Source organism: Clinocottus analis, unplaced genomic scaffold (assembly GCF_023055335.1).
Source record: "Clinocottus analis isolate CAN_PGR_092001 unplaced genomic scaffold, fCliAna1.0.p SCAF_12, whole genome shotgun sequence".
NCBI lineage: Eukaryota > Metazoa > Chordata > Actinopteri > Perciformes > Cottidae > Clinocottus > Clinocottus analis.
The window spans coordinates 6,810,344-6,824,392 of NW_027175843.1; the positions used below are offsets into that span (position 1 = coordinate 6,810,344).

The 14,049-nt window shown below is 46.0% G+C and overlaps 1 protein-coding gene across 1 annotated transcript; it reads right to left on the reverse strand.

Annotated features, from left to right (window-relative positions):
- Positions 1-843: 843 nt before the first annotated feature.
- On the reverse strand, positions 844-10,054 carry inhbb (inhibin subunit beta B). Its single transcript, XM_068572434.1, has 2 exons — positions 9,047-10,054; positions 844-3,350 (listed from the first exon to the last, which is right to left on the reverse strand). The coding sequence occupies exons 1-2, from the start codon at positions 9,432-9,434 to the stop codon at positions 2,524-2,526; spliced, it is 1,215 nt and encodes a 404-aa protein (XP_068428535.1). The 5' UTR covers positions 9,435-10,054; the 3' UTR covers positions 844-2,523.
- Positions 10,055-14,049: the final 3,995 nt, after the last annotated feature.

A 14,049-nucleotide genomic window follows, 5' to 3' on the forward strand; every position in this document is an offset into this window, starting at 1 on the left:
GCGCTGACAGATAATGGATCTTCTTGACGGCCTGCTTGTCAATCCAACGCAGCACGTTATTTATTAGCTCTCTCCGTTTTTCTGGTTTGTTTTCTTAGAGACTAAGAGCTGCTGCTCACTCGTCCATCCAGGTACAGCTATTGACACTGATCCCACCCTTACATGCTATTTCCCCCCACAGGCAAACATAACTGATTTCGCTCCGTGGCACGTCCTAATAGATGCGTTTAGAGCAATTACCTGGCTGATTTTACACAAGCACACGTGTCATGTTTTGATGGAGCCTCGTAGAATTGGAGCCGTTGGTAGGTGTTGGCACAGGCAGACACTTGGTCGGGCATGTCTCACGCTGTTGCACAAAGTGTTGACACGCTGCTCCTGACATGACGGCAGCTGTAAACCTACCATGAGAAACAGTAACGTCGTGTTGTGTTGCCGTGTGGGGCGGTGGACGCTGTGATGTAACAGAGTGCACGGCTGCACAAAAACACGCCGCAGGAACGCCACCAGTTGCCCAACGCACACACACATGTGCTCAAGTACAGATACCGATGCACAATTATATCTGGCATGCACACGCAAACACACATCAACAGGCGCTGCAGCCAAGAAGAAATCAAGCAAGTATGTGAAGGTCTGTATGCTGGCAGCCGCTAAGGGATGCCATCGAAGCTGTTAATCATAGTGTGTAATTACTGTTGCAATGCAGCTTTTGAGAAACACAGAGATGTTTCAACCGGTATGGACGCAGACTGGAGGGTGCTGTACTCAACTATTTCAGCCTCACCTTTTTGTTCAACAAAATACACCCAGATATAGGCCCAACCCAGGAGCGGGAAAAAAGTCTTGAATTTAAAGTTGCAAAATATTTTAAAAAACTTTTTTTTTTTATTTGACATAAACTGTACACATGGCATTGATTTGACTAAATGATTCTTAGACAGGAACTAAAAATAACTTTCTTATTAAATAGAAAACTGAAACAAAAAAATAGAATTAAAAGATGAAAAAACAAAGTGTTGCTTATTGTACAAAACAGAATGAAAATAGAGCTAAGGAATGAAATCATTTATCGTACCCTGATACAGCGGTAGGCCTATTGCGAATGATCAAAAACAGTATTGTACACAGTAACTCAATGGCCTTGCCATCTTCGTACAATAGCTAAAAATCTTGGCCTCTTTGGTTCCATTAATTAGGTAAAATACATTTGAAACAAAATTAATTTTACTTCTATAAAAATAACTTTTCAATGGCAGTTTTTGTTTCACTAATCCCGCAACTTTTCAGTGCAAACGTCACAACAATCATTCGCTTTGGAAAGGAAGCGAAAGATTACATTTCAAGTATTGATAAAGAGTGGACAGAAGCGAGAGAAAAAGACAGAGAGAGAGAGAGAGAGAAAAAAGAAAGAGAGAGGGAGAGAGAAAGAATAGACAGGTGGAAAGAGAATTCAGTCTAATAGAGCGTGTTGAGTATGGGTATAGGTTACTATACATTGCATAGCTCATGTGGCACTTATTTAGCGATAGGACAGGACACTCAGTACCCCTTGGAAGGCATTTCTTTATACAAGTGCTATTCAGGGTGTGCATTTCAGTTTCTGCAAGTGCTGCACTGCTCCGTGGTGACCCACTGGGCCAAAACTAGAGTCTCCGCATCCAGCGGGCCCACGTCTACTGAGCCTCGGGGGGCAGTTCTCTCTTTTGTCGCGTTCCTGTGCACAAATGAAGTGCACTTATGAGATCTACCTCCACCTGGTTGTCATGGTAGCAGGGCCTGCGTCTGTCTTGACAAACAGGAAGTTGAGGTCGAGACCCGTAGGCAACAGCAAGAAGGACAACAGCAGCTCTGTAGAGGACTTTCTTTTGCCTTTCTGTAGAGGGTATAATCCTGCAAGGCATTAAGCGCTGCCGGTCTAATTCCACCAGAGGGGACAGTCTGACTGTCTGTTGGCGTAGGAGCGAAGTGCTGGTATTCTGAGTTGTATAAGCTGATGAATTGTCAGTGCTTTCTATAAAATAAAAGTCTGTCATGTGCTCAATGTACTTAAGTGGGTTGGAGGAGCGGGGTTGGGAGTGTTGGGGTGAAGCCAATAATGTCATTAGCCAATCCTGTCACTTTCCTTAAGCGCTTGTTATCTTCATTCAAGAGGAGATGATGAGCCATTATTTTTTGACTAGAAATGGCAAACTAGAGCAAAGTATCATTTGGTGATAATCGTTCCCTTCTCGTCCCGTCACTGACCAGTTGTCGCCCCGACGGACTCAACTCGGACAGCAAGCATGTCACTCAGTCTGATAAATACACACACTCGCACAAACACGTGCAAACACGCACACAGGGACACGGCCCTGGTACTCGCATTTGCTAGACGTACCAGAGGCACCAGTGTGCGTGCTGCTTGCATATACAGTAGGTATAGATATATTGTATATGTGTACCGTACAACAACGTCTTGTTTGTACAAAAGGCCTTTCTGACTGTTCCAAGTTCAGAGATGACAAAGGATCGCGGGTGGACTCAAGCACAGCCGCACTCCTCCACGATCATGTTGGGCACGTCCCTCTTTACGATGTTGTATTCATCGTCAAAGTAGAGCATGGACATAGTACTGAGCTTGGTGGGGATGCAGCAGGAGTTGACCGAGCCCGGGCTCATCCCTCTCATGCGGTACTGGTTTACCACTGCGGTGTGGAAGGACGAAGCCGAGCCCGGCACACCCGCCATGTAGGCCGGGCAGCTGCCCTCGCAGTAGTTGCCAAAGTAACCGGCCGGCGCAATGATCCAGTCGTTCCAGCCGATGAGGCGGAAGTCGATGTAAAACTGCTGCCGGCAGCAAAGGCCCCCGCTGGTGCCGTCGCACTCAAGGCCCCGCTTGCGAATGCGGTGCTTTCCGTCCACCTGTCGCACGCGCACCACCAGGAAGGGCCGGTGGGACGGGTCTCCGGGGTTCACCAGCACCGGGGCCACGCCGGCTGTCTCGCAGCCCTCGCAGTGCACCTCCAGGTCCTGGCGCCGGCTGACTTTCCCGAACACAGCCCGCACTGCCTCGGAGAGGGGGAAAGTATGCCAGCCGCTGCGTTTCAGATCCACCCGCTTCTCCACCAAAGCCCAGCGGCCTGTTCCCCCTCCGCCACCGCCGCCTCCTGGGCCTCCCTCAGCATCGCCAGCTGCCCCAGCCTCCTGGTAATGGATCTTGACCGTCACCTTCCTCCGAAGGCCCTTCTCAGGACCGGCTGGCAGCACACGGAAGTAGAGCCACAGGTTGGCCTGGGACACGTACAGGTTCTGGTTGCCCTCGTGGGAGACGAGGAAGAACAGTCCCGTGTTAGAGGGTGTGTGGTCGTCTGTTGGAGACAGAAAAGGAATGGTTTATTCTCTTCATTCTCCCGGCCATCAAACACATCATTAATAATTTAAAGTAAAGGTTAGAAACATTGGTTGTAAAAGAGATAATGCAGGCATAACAAGTAGTTAGTTGACTTTGGTATTGAATGGTTCAGTTATCACATAACCTTAGTATGGTCACATGATCACAGGTGTTGTTATGGCAGGCAAAACCAAAATTCCACACTGAGGTTGCGTGATGAAAGAACTATCTCGATGACAACTGAGCCATGAAATGTGACTGAAAGCTTGGGGAAATTTTCAGTTAGTGAACCATTCAATTATTTTTTTCAAATACATTTGTGCTATTTCAAGGGGAACATACTGTATAAACACATACACAGACAACATATAACTTGCGTGCAAAGCAGAAAGCCCTCCTAAAAAGGGCAAAGCTCCTTCTTTTAAGGGCTGTTTCCCCTTGTTTTCTCTCTTTACCATCAATCACTGTGTCAGGTGACCTCTGTGGCAGCCCCTGATAGGCCAGCTGTTAACAGGCCAGTTCTGGGATCAGGCCCAGTTGGCCTTGGGTCCAGCTTTGTAAGTGACAGGGCCAGAGAGAGAGAGAGAGAGAGAGAGAGAGAGAGAGAGAGAGAGAGAGAGAGAGAGGAGTTGAACGAAGGGACCGGGAGGAGAACAGAGACAAGGAAGACGAAGGAAAGCGAGGATGCAAGTGGGAAGAGGTGGGAGGGTGGCGAACACGGCCAAGGACCCCGGGGGGTTCATTGAGTTCGCTGTTAGTCCCCCTCCACCCCACCCGCACGCACACACCCCTCGAACCCCACCCCCACGCTGCCCCACCCCTTTCCCCCTTCTTCCAGTGCGAGCACCCTGAGAGTGACAGCACAAAGCCCACTGTGAGGCACTGGGAGACAGCCGCGCTGCAGCCCGCCATTGAAACGCGTGGCTTTCCAGCAAAAAAGCATGATGAGGCAAAAATAAAAGACATTTACATGACATTGGACACTTTCTACAGCAGCACAATGAAGAGATCCCGGGAGTCTAAAGGTGGCGATGGGCTCTCGCTGGCACTACTTTTTTTCTCTCTTTTTTCCTTCTCTAAGCCTAATGATGTCTTCCAAATTACCACTGAGGTAACTTGAAAGGTTTCTATTTCAGGAGATTTGGTACAATGCGCTCCAGCAGAGCAACGCCTTTGAAAGCGGCTAAATGACTTTGTTTGCCGACTGATTAGTGTGAATCAGTGTCAACAGGTGGCCACCAAAGACGCCCCCTGCCTCTTTAAGGCGCCTCACGCCTCTACCTCCTGTAAACCACGTCTTTACATTCACATGGGGACCTGTTCAGACCAGCTCCCCACTCTGTAGCATGTCAGCTGGGAGCTCAAGCACACGCACACACATTTGCACCCAACCATGCAAACGCACACACCCAACCCTCTAGTAAGCAATACATCAACCATCAGCCTCTTCAATACTAAAGCCTGTGGGCAAAGAATCAAGTGCACAGTGACAACATATTGTAATCCATCAGAAGTGAGTGATGTAGAGGAATCAGCGACTGGCGTGAAGGCCCCTTAAGGGACAAGTAGCTACCTCACCTCATTGAGCACCATGCGATCTTACTTGCCTCGACACCTCCAAGCGTAGAAGAAATGGGGGGAATCTTTCAATAATGAGCGCATAGTGACAGTGTGATAAACAGACAGGCAATGGAGCCTGAAGTGAAACTGAGCATGAGTCTTCCAGGCGACTTTGTTTGTTGATAAGACTTTGTTGATAAGGTGATTGGTTCTCTTTCCATATATCCACATTTCGCAGAGCTCGGAGAGGGGATGGGGGGGGGGGGGCAACTTAGGGTTGACAGGTTTGGCATTTTGTTCGATGCTCTTTTAGTTGTTAACTATGAATGTCATTGTCATTGTCCACCAATCTGCCATATGCTTATCGATTGATTAAATGTCATACCATTGTGTATAATACCCATCACATTTTCTTAAAGGCAAGGATCATCAAATTGCTTTTCCAATACACAATAACCATCACATAAGGCAAAGAGAAGCCAAGGTCGTGGGACGAGTTCATTATAGGCATTGTTGGTGGAAAATGTACGCGATTTATGGATTATCATTATTAAAAGAGAAATATTTTGCACATTTCAAGTTTATACTTGAATCTGGGGTTTTTACTAAAACGTGTTTACATCCTTTCACGTAAAAAAAACACTTCATTTTTCTCACACTGTCTGAATATGCCTGCATCACCGACTGTCTGAAACGCTCCACGTTAGCACCTGTCTCTTATAGCCCAGTCTGCTCTGTGCCTTGAGCGCCATCTCTCCTGGTGACTGGATAGTTGTGACATGACAGACCTTACAGAAGTCCTGGCATATCATGTAAAGGGACCGTTTCTGAATCTGGAAAGTGGCTACATTTTAACATCTACAATCTACAAAGTCAACTTTTTACATTGACACTTCAATGGCAACTCGGCGACAATGTAGCTGCCCAGGCTTGGCCGTTTTGTAGCTTTTGTCGGTCGTACAGTGAACACAGCATGAGGCACACTAGTAATTGGTGTGCAAGAGAGTTTTCTGGACATGTTGAAGTGCCCTCTCATCCACATGCCAGATGAGCTCCTTCACAGCAGTTGCAAAGTCTGTTATTTACAGACGTTTGATTGACTCATTTTTTTACGCACTCACATTCTGCAAAGACCCGCCCATCTCAGCATCTGATTGGGTGGCGCTAAAGCATATAGATTCATTGGAGATTTCCATTTTTAGATGGTGTCATAATTCAACTTGTTATATTATCTGTAATGTTGGTAAGGCCCGATGATTAACAAGGAAACTTACCAAAACTTAACCAAGCTACTTATTTTGGATTTGAGTTATATTAAGCCTCTCTGAGAGTTTGGCAGTGAGGATAACTCAGTAGAAATGGTTCAGCATTTCATACGAGTTTGATCCCTTGGCTCCCTCAGCATTCAGAGCATATGCCGACATACCGCTTGACTTATTTCCACTGAAGTCCTTTGAATGAACAAATTGTTCTTGTCATCTAGTGTTGCAAACAATCTGGAGCTGGCCCCGACACGCCTCGCCTGACCCCGCCACGCTGACGGGACTACTGAGAATCAGCATGCAGGACACCTGGGTGGGCTCGTGAACTGCCTTAGCGTGTCCCCACCTGCGCCACCAACTCAGGGAAGAGGCAGCGGAGGCAGGCAGGCAGGCCCCATAGCTCATTACTCAAAGCTGCTGTCGACAAGACCACACGCCGTGGAAGGACGATGGGCGTGGCACGAAGCGTTGGTGGTTCTAACGCGAGCGGCCGTCTCTCAGGCCCGAGCCTCAACGCTCCAGGAATTCCACATAGGGTGAGGGGGTGAGCGAGGAAGATGGAGAGCATGGGGCTTTAAGCTCTCTTGTTGTTGCTGAAGCTTTACTACAGGGGCATTTTTTTAATAATGTTGCATAAATCATTTAGAGGACCACAAGCTATAGAGAGGCAGCCAGGCCCATTGAGGGCTGAAACACACACTTGTGGCTGAATGTGGAAAATGCCTGGACCAGGTCCAGGAGGTCCGTGACTGACAGCTCCTCATGAAAGAGTTGTGTCCTGAAGTAAACCTGCCAACCTGATCCTCCGGAGGAACCAGGCTGAAGTTAATGACCTCCTATAATGAAGTCTTAATTCCGTGTCTTGGACCACTCGCCGCGAGTTCACTGGGTCCGAACGGCTATAGTGAGCAATCAAGAAGCGCCGATCTAAACTTCTCCTACGACCCCTCTCTCGCTCTCTCTTCCACCCCCACCCCCCTCTTTCCCTGCCTGTGAACCCCCGCGCTCCGCTCCCGTGGATACGAGACATCGAATCCCTCAGCAAGAACCCATGGGACCATGTCAGGAGAGAAAGGAGATTGGCACCTGCCCGGGGCCGCTTGGCAGACATCTTTCCTCTGTGCCACCGCAACTGGAGATAAGTTTCCCTGGTCGACAAGCATGCAGTTAACCCTGTGCTTGGGGGAAAGGGCGGACCTTACTGCTCCACACATAAACACGACACATGCACACCTATCCTACTCGCTCGCTGCTGTTGGCTAAACATGTTTGTGACCTTCTTGTCCTAAACTGTGACAACAACAATTCTGGCTCAATTCGGGGGCGGTGGGAGGGGGGGGGGGGGTTGGGCGCAAGCTCCCCTGGCTTCAGAGCTGTCTTGAGATCTTGCCTCTGAGCCATGCCCCCCGGCTGGCAGCATCCGATCTTGGGTGGGGGCGAGGGGGGGTGAGGGGCGTGAGCCAGCTGGCCAGGAGGCAGACGGGGTCTAGGGAGCAAGGGACCCAAGCCAGCTCCATGGTACAATGCCACACAAAGGCTCAAAGGTGTGAGGAAGAATAGAACTAGGGAGAAAAAAAAAACAGAAGAAGAAGAAGAAGAAGCAAAGGAGCCCAGCAAACCTATAGAACGACAAAAGCATTCTTTGCAACACTGCATTATGGGCACACACACACACACACACACCCCTTTACCATCACTAACACCATACCCCTCCACCCACGAACCCCACAAACTCAAATGTCTCATGCATTATTCTGAGCAATTTCTTTTGTTTTCCTGGCTTTTTTCCCCCCTGCACAACGTTGACATGTTGGGCTCAGCAGGAACCATAGTGCTCTACTAATAATTGCCTGGCTTTTGTTCCCTTGTCATGAGGGTGCTCAGATCATTCCCATTGGAAGGCAGGACCTAGCAGTCCATTCAGGCTAATTGTACCAGCAGGGCCAATGGGAAAACACAGGATGGTGTGTGTGTGTGTGTGTGTGTGTGTGTGTGTGTGTGTGTGTGTGTGTGTGTGTGTGTGTGTGTGTTTAAGATATCCCCTTTTGGTGTCTTTAATTGTATGTTTTATTTTTGTTAAACAAGCAGTTTGGGTGGTTCTTACAGCGCCAACTGACAATTATTGGATTCTGTCAACTGCAGATGATTTTAGGTGTTGGTGTGTGTGTGAGTGTGTGTGTGTGAGAGAGAGAGAGAGAGAGAGAGAGAGAGAGAGAGAGAGAGAGAGAGAGAGAGAGAGAGAGAGAGAGAGAGAGAGAGAGAGAGAGAGAAGGGTGTTCTCTTTGGACTTCTGAGAATTAGTTAGATACACATTCTTAGAGGAAGGGATAAATGGCCAATTGAGGGACTTTGTCCGTATTTAAAAGAGGGCTTTTATACATTGGAGTATTGAGTGTGAGCACAGCTTTAGTGATGAAATTGGATTCAGAGGTTCTTTTTATCCCCTAGACAACACATGGGGGTAATTTAAGGACTCTTCCTTTGGTTTCAGTTCTTCTTCTTTTTTATATAAATTGTATCGTGCTAAAAACAGGAAGATTGAACAGCAGCACTGCTGCAGGCAGGAGGGAATTGCGATGCAATACGATTATGGGGAAATGATGAGCGCAATGTATCCAATTAGTTTCTGGCTTTTTTTTACTGCCGATGTATCATCCATCTCATCCATCTCTGCTGCTTAGTCATATCAGCGTGATAAGCTTAAGAGAATGAAATTCCATCTCTGGATGAGAGCGATTATATGTTATTAACACACCTGCTCCCCTGGGCTCCCTGTTACATAAAGTCAAAGGGTGACCGGGGTTCATCGAGGGGTCGGTTTGGATGCGTGCAATTAATTATTGATTGTTACCTGATTCGGCGAAGCTGATGATCTCAGAGTTCTCCGACTGAACCTCGTTGTTGTACGCAGCTTGTCCATCAAAGCTGGGGATCTCCACCCGGCCGTCCTCGCGCACTTTCCCGGCGTGCAGTCTCCTGAGCGCCGTCACCATCGCAGCCTTCGGGATGGGGTGGGTGATGTTGGGTCTGTCCCTCATCTGCAGCCGGTTCAGTATGTGCCTCTTAACCGCCTCCAGGAAGTCGATGTTCACTCGCTCCGACTGATCCGGCGTCCTGATGCCGCAGGACGCGCACGACTCCTGGGGCGAGCTCTGAGTCTCTGTGCCGGCCACCGAGCTGCAGCGCACGCAGAGCACGCACGCCACTAAACAGGACAAAGCAACACTGGTGATGCTCATTTTAAGAGAGCTTATGATCGCAGTCCAAACACTATGGAAGAGAAGGCGAATGTGTCCAACACACACACACTTAAAAGATTATTTTAATTTACAAATGTGCCAGTTCCGGGGGGAACATCCACTTGTGTTCCAAAAGTGAGACACCACAAAATATCCACAGAAGCCAATGAAATCTGTTGTATTCCCAAACACACGAGAAGCGGCTGAGATTGTGAGGCTAATTGCCTCGAGTCATTACGCGTTCAGGTTGTTATCCAGCGACGCCTCTTTCTGCGCTAAATAAAAAGTTAATCTCTCTGATTGACAGGCGCACTCAGAGGTTTGGGTCGTTGACGCGCTTCTGTCGAACCACGTTCTCTTCAGACTGAGCGTGATCTACCAAAACAAAGCGCAGCCTAAATGATAAACCCCCTCGGCGTCCAAAGGCGCGCAGTCCGCTCGTTCCCATTCAAACAATGCGCCGCAGAAACTCCACTTCAACGCAGTCCCGCAGTCCCGCAGAGAAAAACAGCGCTCGGAGAGTCCTATGTCTTTTGTGTGAATGCGCCCGGGTTACCGTGTGCGGTTACGCGCGGCTGTGGATGGCCAGCTCCGTGTGCGTCCTTGCAAGATGCTGCTCAGTGAGACCCTTTGCTCCCTTTGCAATCACGACAACAGGGGCTCAGCGCACCCAAAGTTTTTATACAGGAGTCGAAACCACGTGGGGATTTCCACCAACTGGACGCCAGGCATGGGATTATTAAACTACTACGTCTCCAAAACCACGACTCCACTGATGGAACAGGGTTTTATTATGGAGAGGTTGCATCATCGTATTCCCACTTAAAAGACTTTTCGTTATTTGATGAACAGACTGAAACAAAGTGCGGTCATCCAGCTCTGACACAGTCCTGGGAGCAAAGGTTCAGTCTGGTACTGTGAGCAGTCCAGCCTGTTGAGCCTGGGGTTGGCTTTAGATCACAGTTTTTTTTAGACTTATTTTAAAAATCTATTTGTTTTGCAACATAAAACGGGATGAAGACACATATTACAACCTGTACGAATCAGACATAATCCAGGTTATGAAACGTTCTCAAATTGTGAGGATACTTGTTAAAATGAAGTGTATAGATGAAGTGTATGTTAGCACACACACACACACACACACACACACACACACACACACACACACACACACACACACACATATATATATATATATATATATATATATATATATATATATATATATATATATATATATATATATAAAATAAAAATCTGGGGGAAGGAATAAAAAAGTTGGAACTTTAATTTAGCGAGTGCATGTCCAGGTATAATGTTGATTAACAAACAAACATCGCCATCTAGCGATATAAACCGATATCACACACTGCAGGGATGGATGTGGATTTTACGCTGTATGGTAGTGACCGTTGATATATTGTAAGAAAAGAACTTATGCAAGTCAAATATATTTCGGATGGTAACATTTTCTCTCATGCCCGTTTCTACAATGCATTATGAAAAGAATCTTCTCATACAACAGTATTATTATAGTTAAAAGCACTCATACATATTCCTAATGCTGTCTGTCAATCATCATAAAAGGTAATGGCTTATAGGGTTATGTATACAAATTGCTGGTCGCTTGAGCCTAATGAAACCATTCAAATCAAACTGTTCAAGAAGAGAAAATCAGCTCATGTCAACACACAACCTGTGATACACCAGAAGAAACTCCAAGAGGTGACAAAGGTGGGCAATCTGTGCTCTAGACCTCACAGTAACAGTCAATCAGATACATTATTGGCTTATCCTACACAGAGAAGACATGATGTGACGGTGGTACATGAGGTTCTCATTATTTTTGTATGTTTGTACTTTCCAAAATCCCAGTAGGAGTACTTGTGTACATTTTCAGGAGTCTGTCATAAGTGGGAGCAGTAATGTAGGTCAATAGGTCAAACCAAATGAGGCGAAGCAGCAGTGATGGATTAGAGCAGCCTGATTAGTTTACTTTTCTACAGGTACTCTAATGTACTTTAAGATGAGGTTTACATTACATTTGCAGAGAGAATGTTGACATATTGTGTTATGATTTGGGTTGGAGTTGGACCTTACAGCTGCATTTCAAAGAAATAATCATCCTGAAAGTGATTTATTTAGAGGCGGACCTAAAACCTTTAGTTTTTTTTGTGTCATGTTGTCAATACTGCAAATTCTGTCTATTACTCTTAACCAGTAACATATAGACTAATATTTACACATCTGAACAAAATCTCACACGTGTACCTTTTTTATAACACCTAAATTATTCAAATAGCCCTGGTGGTTGCAGAGATACACCCTTTTTTGTTTAGGGATGACATTTTCGAAGGAAAGGGCACAACAAGTTTTAAGGGGCCTTATCCCCCTTATGAGCAGAAGTCTATGAACCTCTACAGCTGAGGCGTTTTTAAACCCACAGAAGTTTATTTCAAATTCAGTTTTTCAAAAACCCCAAATATGAAGAAACATGTCTGACAATCAGAGAATTTCCATTTGGTGAAACGATGCAGCCAGGAATAAGTCCTGGATTTGAACATGTCACTTTTCATTTCCAGCTAAAGCGCTACCAATAAACATATGTCATGGACATTTTTTAACAAAACATCCATCCATTTCCTAGTCTAGACGCTGTGGTGGGCCGTTAGGGCCTGCTAAGTCTTCTCTGCTGGCCTAAACAGAATCACAAAGTTATAGCTATTTAATAATTCATATTCATTATTATTTTTCCCTATTAACTTATGTTCTCATTGACCAGCTCCTGTCTCCTGTCTGTTCCTCATGCCTTGCTGTCTGCTTCTGCTCTGGCCAGCGAGCTGCTACAGCCTCAAGCTGCCCAAGTGTGCTGTTTAACACTCTTCATCCAATCAGATCTCACCTCTGTTCCTCTGTATGTCTCCCTCTCTTCTCTCTCTCCGCTGGTTAAACACATGGTGACGGCCAGCGAGATGGATCTGTGTTGTGATTCCTCACAGACAGCAATAGCACCCTGCACACACACTCCGGTACATTAGGTGGCGGTATGCACCTAATTAAGTTGGTTGCGATCCGCCACTTTGACTTGAAGAAGATGAAGAAGAAGATGAAGAAGCAGCCGATTAGGCAGAGGCAGGTTTAGTTTTAAAGGTTTACAGGTTGCACAGGTCACCACACTATCACAGCTCTGATGCAAACAGACAGACAACCATTCACACTTAGTCACACCTACGGGAAATTAAGAGTCATCAATTCATTTTTGCAAATTGATTTCAGCTGTTGTAAAACAATATTTTCACGGAACGGCCTTACCGGTGTGGGCGATAAATAATAATACATAAATAATTTTTAATATGACGTAATAAAATAACACAACTGGCATTAAATCAAATATAAAGTGCATAAAAATACAAGTCACCATTACGCCAAATCAGTGGGAGCCCCGAGCTTGTTTTTCTGCAGCGAGCCGGTCCCATCTCGGGGTGACGGAGACAAGGACACACGAGGTGTGTTCTTTATGTGCAGTCTACTCCGTAACTTAAACCCAGCTTCACAAAGACAGGATGTTGAAAATGAAAGCAGGGTTTCAGAGCTTTTTGGCAATCGCAGACCATCTGTCTTGATTTTAATCCAGAACACTGGCAGAGTGGAAACAGATTGTAAAATTTAATTTTTGGGATAACGTATCACGTTAAGTCTGAGGTTTTGCAAGACCGATGTATCCTGCATCCGGACATTTTTCAAAATAAAACATCTTTCCGACCTTGATTTTGCTCTAGTGAGTGAGTATTTGCGGATGGTGTAGGATGGTGTTTATAGAATTGACTCACAAACAAGACAAAATAAACAGTCCATGGTCCCCGGCCTTATCTTTTGTATGAGGTGAAAGATCTCTGTTCCATTCTCTTTGGTGACTCATCTAGCGATAAACAGTAATTGCAGGTGCATTTTTTGGATCTCACTTCCTACTGATCAAAACATTTTCAGATAGAAATAAAGAAAATGGTTAGTTCCTGAAAACTAACACGATGAATGTTGCCACAATACTGCAAATGCAAAGGGCTTTCATCAGTGGGACAAAGGCTCAATTTGCATTGTGTTCCCTCGTCGGGCAATAGTATCAGGAAAAGTCTCCCACATTATTCTTCAGTAAGAATCATTTTTGAATTGCATCAATGGCGATTTACTATTTTTCATGAAAAAGTGAAAGCTTGAAATGTAATTCACAGCATGGTCCGTCCTCACTTTAATTTCCCCAATTCAGAGAAATCCAATTTCTATTTAGAGGCCCATCTGAAAGAACAAGATAATCTAGAAGTTGACTAGTTGCTATGTTGGGCTTTTCCCTCTGCCCTCCATCAAACCAAGCTGTATTCCTTCTCTCGGATGAGACAGAAAGGCCACGGTGAGCTCTGGCGCCACCGTGTGTAATTCAGGTTGTATGACAGCGTCAGCTCCAGGATGGCAGTTGAGATGAAAGCTAATGTGTCTCACACAGCTCATGAAGCTGAAATATATCAGACATTTAGTAGCAATGACGACCAAACTGTCGCAGCAGTTCATATAAAAGAATAGATGTGCTGTCAGAGGTGCAGGGTTTGTACTGGAGATC

Excerpts from the sequence above, each read along its gene's own strand:
- inhbb (XM_068572434.1), bottom strand. The coding sequence starts at position 9,434 with ATGAGCATCACCAGTGTTGCTTTGTCCTGTTTAGTGGCGTGCGTGCTC. Across the intron at positions 3,351-9,046 it reads CATCAGCTTCGCCGAATCAG|ACGACCACACACCCTCTAAC; the intron begins GTAACAATCAAT and ends TGTCTCCAACAG.